This window comes from Canis lupus, chromosome 22 (assembly GCF_003254725.2).
Source record: "Canis lupus dingo isolate Sandy chromosome 22, ASM325472v2, whole genome shotgun sequence".
Lineage (NCBI taxonomy): Eukaryota > Metazoa > Chordata > Mammalia > Carnivora > Canidae > Canis > Canis lupus.
Window position 1 is genome coordinate 48,843,262 of NC_064264.1, and position 16,722 is coordinate 48,859,983.

Here is a 16,722-nt window from a genome sequence, read left to right on the forward strand (position 1 = left end):
ATTTCAACCCAAAAAAGTACTTTGTTTTTTGTTGTTGTTTTTAATTGGAGTTCAACTTGCCAACATATATCGTAACTCCCAGTGCTCATCCCATCAAGCGTCCCCCTCAGTGGTACTTTGTTCTGAAACAGGAAATCATTTTAAGGTAATATATCCCAAAAAGCAGCCTTACTTCTTCAGATATGCACCTGTTCAGAAACGCCGAGTATTTACAGAGCAGCGCTGGGCCACGCACCAAGGCTGTGCATGGCACGGGACGTGCAGAGAAACCCATTCCATGGTCCTCAGTCCCCCGTGTGCAATCCCCTAACACATGGCGAATTAGTTTCGCCACATGTCCACCCCAACACCCTGGCAAGCTATTCAACATCTGCTGAGCATGTGCACCCAAGTCCTATGCTGACCTCATAGAACCTGTGGCCATGACCGACGCTACCCCCACCCTCCGGAGAAGCACACACTCAATTCCAGACCATGGGCCGGGCCCCCAAAACATCCATCAACTGAAGAAAGCATTTCTCCAAAGAGATTGTATGAGGCTCCAGGAAATGATTCTGTGCCAACACAATCCTGAGACTAGAAAATGAAACACAGAATGGAGAAAAGTAGGTTCTCAGCTCAAGTTAGGGAAGTGGAGGTCACTGTTAGAGATATGGAAAAACAGGCATGTATTTACATTGCCACTGACTCATGAAGAGAAAAGAGAAGGTACAATCTCCTGAGGGGGCCTGGGCCTCAGGAGTCCACCATGCTAGGGCACTGGAAAGTCCTGACCTTGGAATTGAAATTGTACTCGTTCCACTCATTCACTGGTAACGACGGAAGAGAGGGACTTCCTGGTAGAAAGCATACTGAGCAGAAGCATCTACTCTGGACAATCCTGAAATCCCACCAAAACCATAATAAAGAGAGTTCTCTTAAAAGGTTACACCTCTGCCGACCAGGAGGAGAGAGGAGACCAGAAGCAATGAAATTCCAGAAGTGGGAAGAAATACAGAAGAAAGGAAACCTGCTTAGCTGGAGATGGAGGAAGCAGAGGACCAAGCCCACGCGCAGCGCTGAACCCCCACAACCCAGGAAACTAGCAGCATCTAAAGTAAGAATTGAAAGTCAATTAACAAGGTGATCAGACACCCAGATCACCTTCCCTATCAAGGAAACTCCCGAAAGCACAGTCCGTGGAGAGGAGGCTGAGGGTTTCTGGAGGGGGCAGCAGACACAGCGGAGGAGGGTGGTGGCACACAAGACAGAGGGAACCAAGCTGCACGAGATGCGGCGCCCACACACGGTCCTCCATCCAGCGTGGGCATGAGGCTTCGGGCCACAGAAGGGAGGCGGCTCAGTGCCAGGGAACACCAGCTGTGGACAGTAAGTGGTCCAGACCAGAGCAGCTCAGGGGCCACTCCAGGAGGGGAAATGTATAAGAAGCTGCAAGAAATGGCCATCAGCCATTCCTCTCTCCCCCATCTGGTAGAAGCACCTGGTATCACGGAGGTTTAAAAAGCTCCCTTCAAGGGTCCAGAGTTCCAAACAGCTTGGTTGTCCCCCACTCTAAAATACGAGCTGACATTCGAGGGTGGCCTCTACCATTAGAAACAGAGACCATGACCAGCAAAAGGGGAGTCAGGGCCTGGGAGGAAGGGAATCTATTCTGAAGGAAGTGAACATAACTGTAATTAACATGCCCAGGGAGTTAAGAGCAAATATTTCAACTGAAACAATAAAAGAACATTCAGAGAACCAAAAAGAGCTCTTAGAATTTAAAAAATAAGGGCAGAAATACTCATTAGAAGAGCTGGAATAAAAAAACTGGGCCAGTCTTCCAGAAAGCCAAGTAAAAAATGACCAAAAAAAATCGAAAATAGATTTAAAAGCGTAAAACTATTTGAGGACCAGTCCTCAATAGAAGGTCTGACATCCAAATAATAACATAAGAATGAACATACAAAAGACCTCAGCCGCCTGATCAAAAGAGCTGAGTACCTATCACCAACAACAGACCTGCATCAAGACATGTCATTGTGAAAACAGAGATCACTAAAAAAAATCATATCCTACTAGGTTAAGGAAGAACAAAACAGCTCATGCACACAGAATCCAGTGCTGGTGCGGCAGTCTTCAACGGCGACAATGAAAGCTAAAACGCAGTGGAGAAATGCCTTCAAAACCCTAGAGGAAAATAAGTTCCACCTGGTAACTATATCCCATGCCAAAATATTAATCAAGAGGAAAAGAAGAGAAAGTTTTCAGATATCAAGACCTCAAAAAATCTATCACCCGTGTACCTTATTCATAGGAAGGCGCTGCAAGATATATTCCACCAACATAACAGTGTGAACCCAGACAATGATGGGAAATATGAAAACAGGTGGGCCAGAGCAGCACAAGGAATCCCACAGATGAGGGCAAAAGATGACAGAGGCTGTGAGCAGAGCACCAAATAAGGAAGACTATCAGTTCACACAGGAGCAGGTCAGAAGGCTCGCAGGAAGACTTCTCCAGAAAGGTGATGTGGATAGCCTGTCTGCTTCTACCTGAACTTCCAAAAAGGTTTCAACAGTTTGGGCGAATTTGTGGTTGAATAAGCTATAAATATTGCCGTATACAGCCTGAATGTCCAGGTCCTCCCAAAATTTGTATGTTGAGACCCAGTCCCCTAAGGGATAGTATTAGGAGATGAGGCCTTTGGGGTGATTAGATCATGAAGGTGGAGCCATCAGGATAGGGACAAGTGCCCTTAGAGAGCCTAGAGAGTACTCCCTCACCCCTCTGCCAGGTGAAGACACAGCCAGAAGCAGACCATCCACGACCCAGAAAGAGTATCCTCAGCAGGCACAGAATCTTCCAGAGCCTTGATCTTGGACTTCCCAGGCTCCAGAACTGTGAGAAATAAATGTTTATTGTTTAAGCCCCCAGTCTATGTATGGTATGTTGTTATGCAGCCCAAACTAAGACAATTACATTATTTTTTTTAAGATTTTATTTATTTATTTGACACAGAGAGAGAGCGCGCACCAGAGAGCACAAGCAGAGGAGCAGCAGAGAGAGAGGGAGAAGCATACTCCCCACTGAGCAGGGAGCCCAATACAGGGCTCAATCCCAGGACCAGAGATCATGACATGAGCTGAAGGCAGATGCTTAACTGAGCCACCCAGGTGCTCCAACAATTACATTAATTTTTTTAAACATTTTATTTATTTATTCATGAGAGACACACAGAGAGAGGCAGAGACACAGGCAGAGGGAAAAGCAGGCTCTCCGCAGGAGCCCAATGTGGGACTCGATTTCAGACCCCGGGATCACACCCTGAGCCAAAGGCAGACACTCAACCACTGAGCCACCCAGGCGCCCCAATAATTAATTTTTTTTTTAATTTTTTCAGAAAAAATTTGAAAAGTAATCCGGGTTTGCTAAAGGGTGGGCTAGGCATACTGGTTTTAGTCACCCTAATCTAACCAAAGTTACAATGCAACTCTACTGGGGAGAGAGAAGAGAGATCCATGTGCCTAAAGGAGGCAAGAACTAAATCCCCATCTTCAGAGTCCAAAGTCCACAAATAATGCCTCAAACTAGGGAAAAAAAAAAAAAAAAAAAGGTAGCCATTTTTAAATTTTCTTCAAAAACAAAGTGGAAATAACAACAATCAGCTTAGAGAGACCAAAGGAGCTGCCTTTGGGGAGGACATAAGAGGCAAAGGGCAAGTCACTGCTATCCTTCCAAACAAACCTTACAAGGCCATATGACTCTTTAAATCATGTGTTTAAATAAAAACAACGTTTAAATAAAAACTAAACAAAAATCCTAAATAATTAAAAGTAAAACAAAGAATCTGGACCTATATGGTCCTTTCAAATCTCAGGGCCTAAAAATATTTTTAAAAATAGGAAGAAGCTTAAAATAATAGGAAGATAAACACCCACTACATATTTCGTAACCATTAACATAAAACTCGAAATGTTCCCACAATTTATTCAGATACCAATGAGCGCTGCACAGATAAGGTTCCTTGTACTGACCATGAACCCTCAAGAAAACATAACAACCCTCAAGAAAACATAATGGAAGGTCTCTAAAGTCAACAATGCTGTTCCCAGGGGTATGCACAAAATGGTGCCTTTGTAATCCACAATCTGGGCTGTTTGTATACTTTGTGGCAAGCAAAGGTACCACTTGTTTTATTTTTTATTAATCTGAACCTTGGAAACCAGGGAGCCATTTAGGATTAGGAGACTCCATACTCACTCCAGGAGCCAGGTGTTATATTGGCCATGTTTTTCTTTTTCTCAAAGCACCTGGCACTAGGAGTTTAATTTGTTTTTTAAGATTTTATTTATTTATTCATGAGAGACAGAGAGAGAGAGGCAGAGACACAGGCAGAGGGAGAAGCAGGCTCCACGCAGGGAGCCTGATGTGGACCTCGATCCCGGGACTACAGGACCATGCACTGGGCCGAAGCCAGGCACTAAACCGCTGAGCCATCCAGGGGTCCCCAGCACTAGGAGTTTTAAACACTGTACCGAAAAAACATGAATTATGGGAATTGACGGGTCCAAGGACAGCAGCTGACCCTCAACAGCCACAGAAGGGTAACAGAGTGCAACCTCTACTTCCTGCACTCACTCCTGCTGCGAGGTTCTATTAATGATAACAGTGTTGAACTAAAGCATAAAAAAAGCCACAAAAGGGTTGTGTTGGGTGTGGTCTGTTTCCTGCAGGTACAGGATTCCCAAACAGGCAGCTCTGAATCACTGGGAAATGGCACCCAGAGAGGGCCAAGTGGCATGTTTCTCAAGAGATCCTCTGGCTCCTTGACCCTGGCCTCAGAGAGTCTGTAAAAATACTCTAGAAAGAAGCAGCAAGTGCCAAAAGGCTCATTTCTTCAGTTCCTCCCTCCCTCCCTACACTACATCTTGTACCAAGGTCCTAGAAATACCATTCAACTGTAAGGCAATGTCAACCCGCATCCAGTAAGCAAGCTCAGCTCTGCGCATTACAACAGCGCCAAGAACACAAAAGTTGTATTACATACAGGAACAAGAAGGCAAGGATGGCTGCCACTTGCCCTTAACTACTCTGAGGGGACACTGCTATGTCAGCAGCTGAGAAAAATCTAACCTGACCAATTTCTACTGGAAGGTCATTTGGCTCTACCTGAAATACTGCCAGGAATGTTCCCATACCTGAGATTACAACCAAAATATCCTAGACTCCTCCATGTTATATTTTTAATTTTTAAAGATCTTCTTACAATACTGCCCCCCTCCCAAATCTGTTTTTAAGCCGAACAAATTATTAACATAGTTAAATTTTGGTGACAGAGGAAAAGAGGGAATATGAAATACTAAAATGGATATTTAAAAGACACAGTTAGGCAACTAAAAGTACACCATGCCTTTATTTTCCTTATTACTCTTAGCATAGAATAGCAAAAAGGGTCAAAAGCAGGGGTGATGGGAGACTGTAAAAAAAATACTATTAGGGATCCCTGGGTGGCGCAGCGGTTTAGCGCCTGCCTTTGGCCCAGGGCGCGATCCTGGAGACCCGGGATCGAATCCCACATCGGGCTTCCAGTGCATGGAGCCTGCTTCTCCCTCTGCCTATGTCTCTGCCTCTCTCTCTTTCTCTCTCTGTGACTATCATAAATAAATAAAAAAATAAATAAAAAATACTATTAAATGTTAACAGAGAGTTCCAATTACCAAGGTTTGAAATCAATCTTGCTATAAAAAGTCTACTTTGAGGGGGGCCTGGGGCTGGCTCAGTCAGTGGAGCATGCAACTCTCGATCTTGGGGTTGAGCTGGAGCCCCACGCTGGGTAGAAATTACTTAAAAATAAAGTCTTTAAAAAAAAAGTCCACCTTGATTATCCTGCTGACACCTGAACCTCCAACCAGTCTGGTGCGCACCGACTCTCCCCAGCCTGAGGTTCCTCTCACTGCCTTCCAAGTGGCAGCCAGCATGCCCCCAGAATCCAACTCCTCCTACCTGCAGCAGGGAAGCAGGATTCCTGAAGCTCACGACACACAGCACCCTCCCCAGCAGCCAAAGTGCAGACCCCCTTCCCCAGACCCCCCTGCCTCTCCAGCTCTGGGATGCTAAACCCGCTTGCCAACCCCACACCTCTGTCTGCTGTGCACTCCAGCCATTGGAACCTTTGTGGGCAGACCACCCAGATGGGCTCCCGGGCGGGCTGCTGACTTCCTGAGCACAAGGCCAGAGGAGGTTCTCCGCCAGCCCTCTCACAGGTCCTGGCACCACACTCTGCAGTGAAAACGTGTTGTGTGAATGTGAGCTCCCCGTCCCATCCAATGTTCTGAGACCCTCACCCACATTCCACACTCTAGTGTTTCCCTCGAGGTGCCCTCAGAACCCCAATCTCACAAACACCCTGACTGTCCACACACTGTAACATACCAGCCTTTCCCCAACAGTGCAGATGGCAAGAGGCTGAACCAGCAGAGGCCTCTTCCATGGAAACGGGGGAAAACTATGCAAATGTCACACTAACTAGAAAAAAAAAAAAAAATGCAAGAGCACTGAAGCCACAATTAAATGCAGCTGTCCTTCTGTTTGCCTTCATTTCCCAGATTTCCAGTGCACACCCAGGGTAACCAGGAGCACTTGAGGAAAGCTCCCAACAGGTCCAAACTGTTCAATGTCCTTCCCGCTACCCCAACTTAAAGGAGCATTCTCAGCAAAGGTTTCTCTCCAACCAACTACAACAATGGGGGGGGGGGGCGCCAGGATGACGTTACCAAGTAGAAACTAAACTCTCCAGCTATTCCTGTAAACCGTCTGTACTTTCAAATAGGAAAATATCCTAAATTAACAACATCCTCAAAACGTGCTAAGTTAACTCTGCTCTCCAACACATGTGACACACCATATTCAGTATTTTTCAAACTCGGGGCAAACCAATCAGCTATGAAAATAAATTTAGTGTTGTAATTATCTCCTTTTTTTTTTTTTTAATAAACTGCATCACACAATGGCAAGACATCACAAGTAGTAAGGATGAAGGCTGTCTCCCAAAACTTTGGTTTCATATCTTGATGTAAAATATACTCCTTACATGGGTCACATACCAAAAAAGCTTGAAGCTTAGACATGACTGATAAAAATCGGTAAGAAACTTAGAAACCAAAATCTAAGTTACAACTTACTTACACAAACTGAAAGCTGGCCAGTATTCCTACCACCAAATGAAGCTTACTTTTCTTCAAATCTGAATTAAACTGATTGAAACAACAAATGTTCAAGGACAGGGAGTACATACATCCACAAACCAACCTAACTTCTTTATGTCTATTTGTAGTTACTACATTCAGTTTGTGATTTTTTTTATTTTCTCCCCATGCTAATAGGAAACTGGGATGTGGGAGGTAAAAAGGGAAAGAACCCCTGGCAACCTCCTTTAAACATTCATCACAAATATTAACTCATTTGGATGTAGTCCTCAACCCCTCACCTAGGACGGGCCATAAGTGTTCAATAACAGTTCCTGGCTGAATAATTTCATATTCCTAATTTCTCGTATTTCTTCAGCAAACCCAAACTGGAATGAAAAAAAAAAAAAAAAAAAACCTTTAACGTGTGCAAAGTCAATAATAAAGCAACAGTACAGCATGATGAGTAGAAGTATAGACTGGGAGACAGGAAAGTTCTGGTTTCATATCACACTTGCCAGCTCACACTCTCTCCTTGGTCAGTTTCAATTAGTCTCTGCTGGCTTCCACATCTAGAAGATGGCATAATTAACACCTATGCCTCCAGAGGCACCAATAAAAATCTAGAGATAAAAATGATTTGCAAGACAACAAAAAATAGTGTTTATACTAAAATGTCCTTGCAGGTTTACTTCAAGTATCTTTGATACTTAAATTCAAGCTGTCTGAATCCACTCTTCCTGAATTTTTTAATCCAATTCCTTATAAACCCCGTTCAGAAGATGAGAGATGGGAAAAGGGGGAGGACGAGGGGGGAGAGGTATCAGGACAGGATACAGAAGGGTTAGCGCTTCTCTCTTGTTTTATCCTAGAGAACAGTCGAAAGCAGGTGTGCCTTTCGTTTAATCCACAACGACTCTGAGGAAAGCTTCCTGGGGCAGTAGCAACTGCTAATTCAAAGTAGAAAAATAAATATGCTTGTTTTTCTTTTTGGGAGAAGGGAGAGGAAAGGAATGTTCTTCCCCAAATGGCACATTAAAAACAATTACACAGTCTGTAGATGCGTTTAAGTACAGGAGTGGTCAAAGCCACCTTTTGCACACACGCCCAACACGGTGACAGCTGAAAATCTGGTGCTCTCAACCAAACAGAAACAGTTCCCTTGAAACAGAAACTTACCTTCTCTTCCCAAGACTTTGGCCCACTCTTTTGACAACAACAACAGCAAAAAAAAAGTGAGGACAAAAAAAATGTTGAGAACAGACCCCACCGGGTAACCATCTGATACTGACTTCAGGGCACCAGCCAGCAGGGCTTTAAAGTGCCTCTTCAAATTGACTCGCTTTCCACAAAGGCCTGATACCTCCACCACAAACTCTAAGTGAGGCATCTGTACTAGATTACAACCTGATTAACACAGGAAAAGTCAGTCTAAAGGAAATACTGATGAAAAAAAAAAAAAAGTTAACTCGAGAGGTCCTTCTTGCTCTACTGGTCAGGACTAATTCTTCACCCAGTTCACCCTGCCTTCCTGCCTCTTGATTCAAACCAAAGTGAAGCACGAACTTTAGGAAATACCGAGAAACCACATCTAATTTTTACCTAGCAGTCTGCAGAAGCTTAGATTTTAAATGTCTGTGGAGTTTAAAAGCTCGAGGACAGTTTTCTTCAAGTACACTCTTAAGATACGAACTTTGTTACTCCTTAAAAAAAAAAAAAAGAAAAAAAAAAAACCTGTTTAAATTCTGGCAGCTTTGTGTTCCTACTTTTCTAGATTTCAAACCTGAATAATGAAATCCAGCTTTCTTTTTACGGTTAAAGGGGTAGGGAGGGTAATGGGGATCCCCGGGTGGCTCAGTGGTTGAGCGTCTGCCTTTGGCCCAGGGCGTGATCCTGGAGTCCCAGGATCGAGTCCCACATGGGGCTCCCTGCATGGAGCCTGCTTCTCCCTCTGCCTATGTCTCTGCCTCTCTCTCTCTCTCATGAATAAATAAATTATTAAAAAATTTTGTAAAAAGGGGGGGAGATATGATCTGCCTAGGAAGAGGGCAGATTCACGTCTCAGCCCCTGAGATGCCAGGTCCAAACACTGCACTTCTCAGTCCTAAAGAGCAAAGGGAAGAAGTCAAAAAAAAAAAAAAAAAAAAAAAAAGAGAAAAGAAGAGAAAAGAAAAGCGGCCCGCTGATGTCCGTAAAATAACAAATAATCCACTTGGATACCGCGGTTGGCTTTTTCTTTTTTTTTTTAAGGCTCTTTATGTTCACTCGCTAAACTAAACTGGGACAGCAAAACTTTAAAGACAGAGTCTAATTGTATCGTGAGATCTTTAACCCTGATTATTTTGCCACCATTTATGCGCTTACAAATATGACAGCTTAAGCAGAGCCCAGTGCCCAGTGGTTTTGTTTTCCAAAGGGCTTAAAAAAAAAAAAAAAAAAAAACCGTCCCCAAAGGCGAACAGAACTTGAAGGCCAGCACGTTCCTTTGAACTTTCCCCTCCTCCCAAAAGAAGTCCCCGGCCGGCCCGGAGGCCGCGGAGTGGGGCGGGCAGGCTCGCTGGGCGGGACTCGGGGGCTCGGGTCGTCTGGGGCCCGCGGGGGCTGGGCCGTCCCGGGGTCCTCGTGCCCGGGGGTCTGGGCTCGCGCCTTCCCGGCGGCGGCGGCGGGAGCGGGGCCGCGAGCGGGGCCGGCGGGGGCACCTGGACGCCCCGCCCCCCGCCCCCGCCCCCGCCAGCGGGCCGCGCCCGGGGCTCCCCGCCAGCCCCCCGACTGCGCCGCCCGCCCGCACGCAGGGCCCAGGCCGCGGCCCGGCCTCCGGGGGCACCGGCCCCGTCGCTTCTCCCGCGGACCCGGCGGGGCCTGCGGCGCCCAGGCGGCGGCGGCGGCGGGCGGGCGGGGCGGGGCGCGGCGCCCAGGAGGCTCCCCCCAGCGCAGCCGGACCACCGCGGCGCCTCCAGGCCCCGGCCCGGCCCGGCCCGGCCCCGCGCTCGAGGCCGGCGCGACCCCGGAAGGCGCGGGTGGGGGCCGTGTTTCCACCGCCAAGTTGCCCGCCTCGGCCCCGGCGCGCGCACCCTCCCGCCTCGCGGCCCGGCTCTGCCTACCTGCATGCCCGGCAGGCCCGACTGCACCGGGGAGTGAGCCATGGCGGTCGGGACGGCCACTTCCTGGGACGGGGCGGCCGGGGCGGCGGGGGCGGCCGGCGAGCCCGAGTCCGGCTTGCGCGGGGCCGGCCCGAGTCTGCGGCCACCCCAGCCCCGGCGGGTCCCGGGCCGGGCGGCGGGCTCAGAGGCCGGCGAAGGGCCGCGCCGCCATGCACGGCGCCGGGAGGAGCTGCGAGGGGCGCGGGGAGGAGCTGCGAGGAGCGCGGGGACCCGCCGCGAGCCGCCGCCGCCGCCGCCGCCGCCGCTCGGCTGCAGCCGGGAGCCGGGGACCTGGAGCCGGGGGCCTGGAGCCGGGGGCCTGGGCCGCGCGCTGGCCGCCTGGAGCGGGAGCGGGAGTGGGCGCGCACAGCCCGCCGAGCCGCGAGCGCCGAGCCCCGCGCGCCCCGCCCCGCCCCGGCCCGGCCCCCGCGCCCGCCCCCGCCCCCGCGGCCCGGCCGGGGACCCCGCCCCGCGCTTCCGGGAGGGGGAGGAGGCTGGCGGCCGCCCGGCGCCCTAGGCCGCAGCTGCCTGCACCGCCGCGGGCGCGGGGCGCGGGGCGCGGGGGGCCCGGCGGGGGTCGCAGCGCCTCCCGGGGCCGCCCGAGCGCGGGCAGGGGCCTCCGCCCCGGGGACCGAGCCGGCGCTGGGGCTCGGCCGCCTGCCCAGCCCCTCCACCCCCACCCCTCCCCCACCCCCACCCCTCCCCCACCTCCCCGCCCGGGTGGGCGCGCAGGGGCCCGGGCGCCGAGGGCGCTCCCCCATCTTCCTCCCGGACCCCACGGACTCCCCACTCCATCCTGCCCGGGGACTTGGGGTCCGGGCGACCCCCCAAGGGCAGAGCCTGGGGCAGGGAGACCTCGGGGGGGGGCAGTACCCGGCGGGGGCCTCGGTCTGGGGCGGGCTCCAGACCACCGGGGCGGAGCTGCTGCGGCGCGCGGGCGAGGTTACCGCCGACCCCGGGAGGAAGCGGGAGGGAGGGGTCGGGCTGTGAACGCCCAGGGCTTGGCCGCCTGGAACCCGCCCCACTGGGAATGCGAGGCGCCGGAACTTACCTGGGCGCTAGGGGCTGAACCCCACCATCCCCGGGCTCCAGACCCTGGCGGGAGCGTCCACCCAAAAGAAAGGAAAAACTGGGGTGGGGTGGGGGGTGCTGGGCAAGGAGGAAGGCGAGACAATCGAAGGAAACCGTGTCTAGACTTATCCCGGCCCTCCCTCGCCTCTCGGCCGCCCGCTAAAGCGCCAGGTCGCCTCCGGGCACCGGTACTGCCTCCACTTTCTTAGTCGCCTCGACTCCCAACTACAAAGGAAAGAAGCTCCAGAATGTGTTTGACTTCACAGGGACACTGGCAGCCCCTGAGCTGCTGCCCCTCGGGTTGTTGGGAGCAGACGTTCCTTCAAGAGCGTGAAGGCCCGGGTTGCACCACTGCTGCACGAGGTTGGCCATCCAGAAGGTGAGCCCCCCAGAGATCATAGACAATTGGAGGAAACTCTGAGAGTCCTCCAGCGAGGTAAGGGGCGTTTAAACCCTGAGTTGTCCCTGTATCCTGAGAATTTCTGTTCGCTCTGGTGCCCAAGATCAGATGAGGAGTGGGGTGCTAAAATTAGTCCCCTTTTCCCCTTTGGAAATGTGCAGTGTTTTTCTTCAAAGTCCCGGATGCCTTCAGATACCTTTATGGACCGACGCTGGCACAGTATCTTCACTCAGTCGTGAAGCCCTGCCTCCCCCAAGCGCTGTGAAGAGAATGTGACAAACACAAAGTTAAGAAAAGCATGAACCCTGATACCTCAGAGCTCACCATCTCGTGTGCAGGGTTGTGTCCCTAAGAAATGGGTACATAAAGAGATGAACAGCAAAGCAAGCAAGAGTATGAATCTTTAAAATGTTCATAATCTTCAACCCAGAAAGTCTGCTTGCAGCAAGGTCTGCTAAGGTCACAACGAAGAAGCTCTCAAGAATGTATACAAAAAAAGAAGCCCTTCGGAGATAGCCCTAATTGTGGGAAAACCAGGAACAGATTAAAAACTTAACAGCTTGTTAAGTAAATGATAGTGTATTTATACAGTGAGTACTACGTAGTCATTAAAAATGATGATGTATTACAATATTTAGTAACACGGAAAAGGATTTTCACTACACATTGTGAAGGAAGAAAACACTGTGCAAAACAAATGTATGTAGCCTGACCTCAAGCCACTTCATATATATGAAGTTATATTTAACTATATAATTTGCATGTTTATATAATGTATGTATATGCATAACCAGAGCAAAACCTGGAAGTATATATATATCAAGATTTAGCAGTGGCCATTCCTGGAATTAAAGATGATTTTTTTTTTCAGTCTGTAATCAACCAATAGAGATCATCATGCTAAAACTCTCTAGGAAAAAAATTTAAAAAATAATAAAACTCTTTAGGGTTAGCCGTCAGGGCAGTAACACGGCAGCAAGATAAGGAGGAAGAAACAAGACAAGTGGGCAGAAATGTTTGGGCACTGATGTAAGGCATTACCCTTGGAAACTCATGGGGCCCACATTGCATGAACTTATTTCCAACTAATAAGCCAGGGGAGTGGGAGAGGCTGGCCTTGGACCATAAAAAATCTCCTATAAAAAGTAACCAGAGGGGCACCTGGGTGGCTCAATGGTTGAGTGTCTGCCTTTGGCTCAGGTCGTGATCCCAGGGATCAAGCCCCATATGAGGCTCCCCAAAGGGAGCCTGCTTCTCCCTCTGCCTATGGTCTCTACGTCTCTATGTCTTCTCCCTCTCTCTGTGTCTCTCATGAATAAATAAATCTTAAAAAAAAAAATAACCAGAATTCCACTTCATATCCAGAATCTTTTCAGGCCAAGAACATGTAGATTATAATGGGATGCAACTTTATCTGGAAATAGTGACTTGCATTCATTAGCTGGTCTCTTTCCCTGTTCATTTTTCTCTATTATTTTCCCTATTTATTGCCTCACAGTGACCGAACTTCATTTCCTTCTTTGACCATATTTATACCACTGAGCACAATTCTCCTTGCAAGAGAAGAAGGAGCAGAATAGGAGTTCCTGGTTTCACTCGGTCATATACAGACATTACCTAGTATTCCCGGGGCAGTGGCCCTCTGTCTCTTTGTTTCAGCAGAGCAGATGATTGACACAGCCTGGGCCCAGGATAAGATCCTGCCCAATTGCTTATTGCCTCCACTCATCCATTAACACATTCTTCGAATGCCAACTACATGTCAGACATCTGGGTCAGTGTTGAGCCCATAAACACTGGCACTCCTCAGGTGCCTCTTATCCCATCCTAGAGAAACAATCTCCCAGAATCCTAATGTCAGAATCTTACAGTAACATGATTAATTAAATTTAGAGTTGGAACAGCTTGAATTTCCACTAAGGAAAGAAGAGGATTATCCTTTCATCCTCTTCCTCTTGTCACTTCCTCTCCACCCTCAACATATAATTACAAGAGATCATATACTATTGTAATTTCAGAAGGAGAGATTTTGAGGGTCTCCATAGAGATTATGCATTTGCTGGTCTCCATGGAGATACTTACTAACCCATGGAATTATTTTCATCCCCTGGCCCTCTTTGTCTTTTGTGTTGACTTAAGGATAACAATTGGGCAATGAATTGTGCTCTGACACATATTCAGGACCACAAAGGACATTTCCATGCCCCTATATAGAGCCGTTCAAAATACAGAGCCCTTGGTTATTGACTCCCCCTAAGCCAGTAAGTAGTCTCAGCAGAGCTCAAAGAGCGCAGCCGAAAACAAGAATTCAACAATCAGTCCCTTCACTTCTCCTTCTGAGTTGAAAAGATAAACACCCCCAAATGCCACTTTCTAAAGAGCAGCTAGACAAGTAGCACATTAGCAATTTAAATTTACAGATTAAAGAAAGGGACTTAGATGGTGAACTTTAAAGGGAGAAATATGAGTAGCTTGGATAAGTAACTAACAGAAGGCTTGACAAATTTCCACACATGTTCAGCAGGTGAAGACACAAAAGAGGAAGACAGATTATTAAGATTGGTATCAAGAAGCATGGCTAGTCATGCCAGTTGGATGACATGACAGCAAGAAAATATACGCTAGAGCCCCAGGAAGAGATCCGGCTACATTGGTGCAAAGGAAGTTTCATTCTGTGGGTATTGAGCTCAGAGAGCAAGCTCTCACAGCGACTGACGGTACCACAGTACCCTGCATTTGTCTGCCAGGCCTGCCATGAAGTACCATGGGCTGGGTGGCTTAACAGAAACTTATTTCTTCACCACGACGGCAGCTGGAAGTCCGAGATCAAGGTGTTGGCAAGGTTGATTCTTCCAAGGCCTCTCTCCTTGGCTTGCGGATGGCCGTCTTCTCCCTGTACCTGGACATCATCTTCCCTGCGTGTACATACATGTGTGCCCTGATTTCTTTTTAGGACATCTGCCATATTTTTTTTTTTAATTTTTATTTATTTATGATAGTCACAGAGAGAGAAGGAGAGAGAGGCAGAGACATAGGCAGAGGGAGAAGCAGGCTCCATGCACCGGGAGCCTGATGTGGGATTCGATCCCGGGTCTCCAGGATCACGCCCTGGGCCAAAGGCAGGCGCCAAACCGCTGCGCCACCCAGGGATCCCTCATTTTTTTTTTTAATTTTTATTTATTTATGATAGTCACAGAGAGAGAAAGAGAGAGAGGCAGAGACACAGGCAGAGGGAGAAGCAGGCTCCATGCACCGGGAGCCCGACGTGGGATTCGATCCTGGGTCTCCAGGATCGCGCCCTGGGCCAAAGGCAGGCGCCAAACTGCTGCGCCACCCAGGGATCCCTCTGCCATATTTGATTAGGGCTCACCCTAACGGCTTCATTTTCATTTAATTACCTCTTTATAGACCCTGTCTGCAACAGCAGTCACAAGCTGAGGGTCAAGATTTCAACATAGGAATGGGGGGTGGGGCACCAGTAAGCCCTTAACTCACCCATTTCACTGTGCAGGCAGTTCTGGGGACCTGCTTTATCTGGTTCCTGCAGGCTCAGCTCCACAAGTGAGAGCTTCCTTTCTCCTCTCCCAAGGCCTGTGGACCACTCTACACACTTCACATTTCACATTTATGCTAATAGGCCTGGCTTTATATTTCCGTGGGCATAGTCCCTAAACTTTTTCTCATGTAGCAACTAGAATTCGTCTCTGACCAATGGACATCAGAGGGGAGAAGTAGGGAACAGAAGCTTGTAGTCACTTGGTAAACCATTTCCAATTAGGAGAAATTACGTGAAATACGTGGTGGAATCTGCCAGAAAAGAGTTCAGAGTATTTTCCAGGGAGTACTTAAAAAGTAATAAATACTCATTTCAGCCAAAAGGTTATACTTTAATAAAGTCTTTCTTTCTCTCTAGTGTCTCCCCTGCCTCTGAGTATCACTGTACTTGGATGTGCAATTTACCAGGATGGGGGGCAGGGAGGGGGGGTGGCAGGGAGGAGGAGGGCTGAGACTGCACCAGGCAGGGGCCTTTTGTAATACATTCCTGGCAGGGTAGTACTAGGGGCTCCCACCAGGGAAGCGTGGGCTGTTCAGGAGGGTGTGTTAGAACAGGCTCACTAGAAAAATTCTCATATGCAATTTTGCCTGGCAAAAAGCCAATTAACAGAGCTTGTCATCCTCTGAATAGTGGCCACTTGACCCTGCCAATCAGCTCATAAAGGCTTCAGTACACAAAGACTCATGGAGCTGTGTGTGTAGATTTCCCTCCCTCCCGAGGCTGGCTTTGCTTTCAGACCTATCCAGAAAGGGCATAAATGAAATCATCTCCAGAAGGGTGATGTCATCCATCCCACAGTCTCAGAACTGTAGCTCTACTTCTTAAAAGCCCTTGGCCCTGTTTTCTGACAAGGAAGACAAATTGTAGAAAGTGATTTCAATTTTCCCTTCAAGGAGATCTAGGGAATTACATGCTTAAGGAACATTGTATAACCAACCACACAAAGGTAAAATGTGCCTGTGAGTTGCAGACTTTGGTTCCAGAAGGCACACAACCACCTATGCTCAGAATCCTCATTAAAATACGGACCTCAGGGATCCCTGGGTGGCTCAGGGGTTTAGCGCCTGCCTTTGGCCGGGAGCGTGATCCTGGAGTCCCGGAATCGAGTCCCGCATCAAGTCGCGCATCGGGCTCCCTGCATGGAGCCTGCTTCTCCCTCTGCCTGTGTCTCTGCCTCTCTCTCTCTCTCTCTCTCTCTCTCTGTGTGTGTGTGTGTGTGTGTGTCTCACATGAATAAATAGTCTTTAAAAAAAAAAGAAAATACTGACCTCACACAACCCTATCATCAAAGTTTCACCTGAAAAAAAGATAAGCATGAAGTTTCATACCTTGATTTTACAGCTCAGTTTTATTTGTTTTCCTATGAAACTATGTTACGTGATACTATTA

At 48.6% G+C, this 16,722-nt stretch overlaps 1 protein-coding gene across 2 annotated transcripts in view; it reads right to left on the reverse strand.

Moving 5' to 3' along the window:
- STK24 (serine/threonine kinase 24) overlaps positions 1-10,728 on the reverse strand; it is a 120,706-nt gene extending 109,978 nt beyond the window's left edge. The window contains exon 1 of one of the 2 annotated variants that reach the window (XM_025441285.3): positions 10,268-10,728. In XM_025441285.3, the coding sequence (XP_025297070.1) occupies positions 10,268-10,309 (42 nt within the window). In that variant the 5' untranslated portion in view covers positions 10,310-10,728. Of the gene's footprint in view, positions 1-8,345; positions 8,463-10,267 lie in introns of those variants that run through there. The other variant, XM_035704364.1, reaches the window with a different exon arrangement.
- Positions 10,729-16,722: the final 5,994 nt, after the last annotated feature.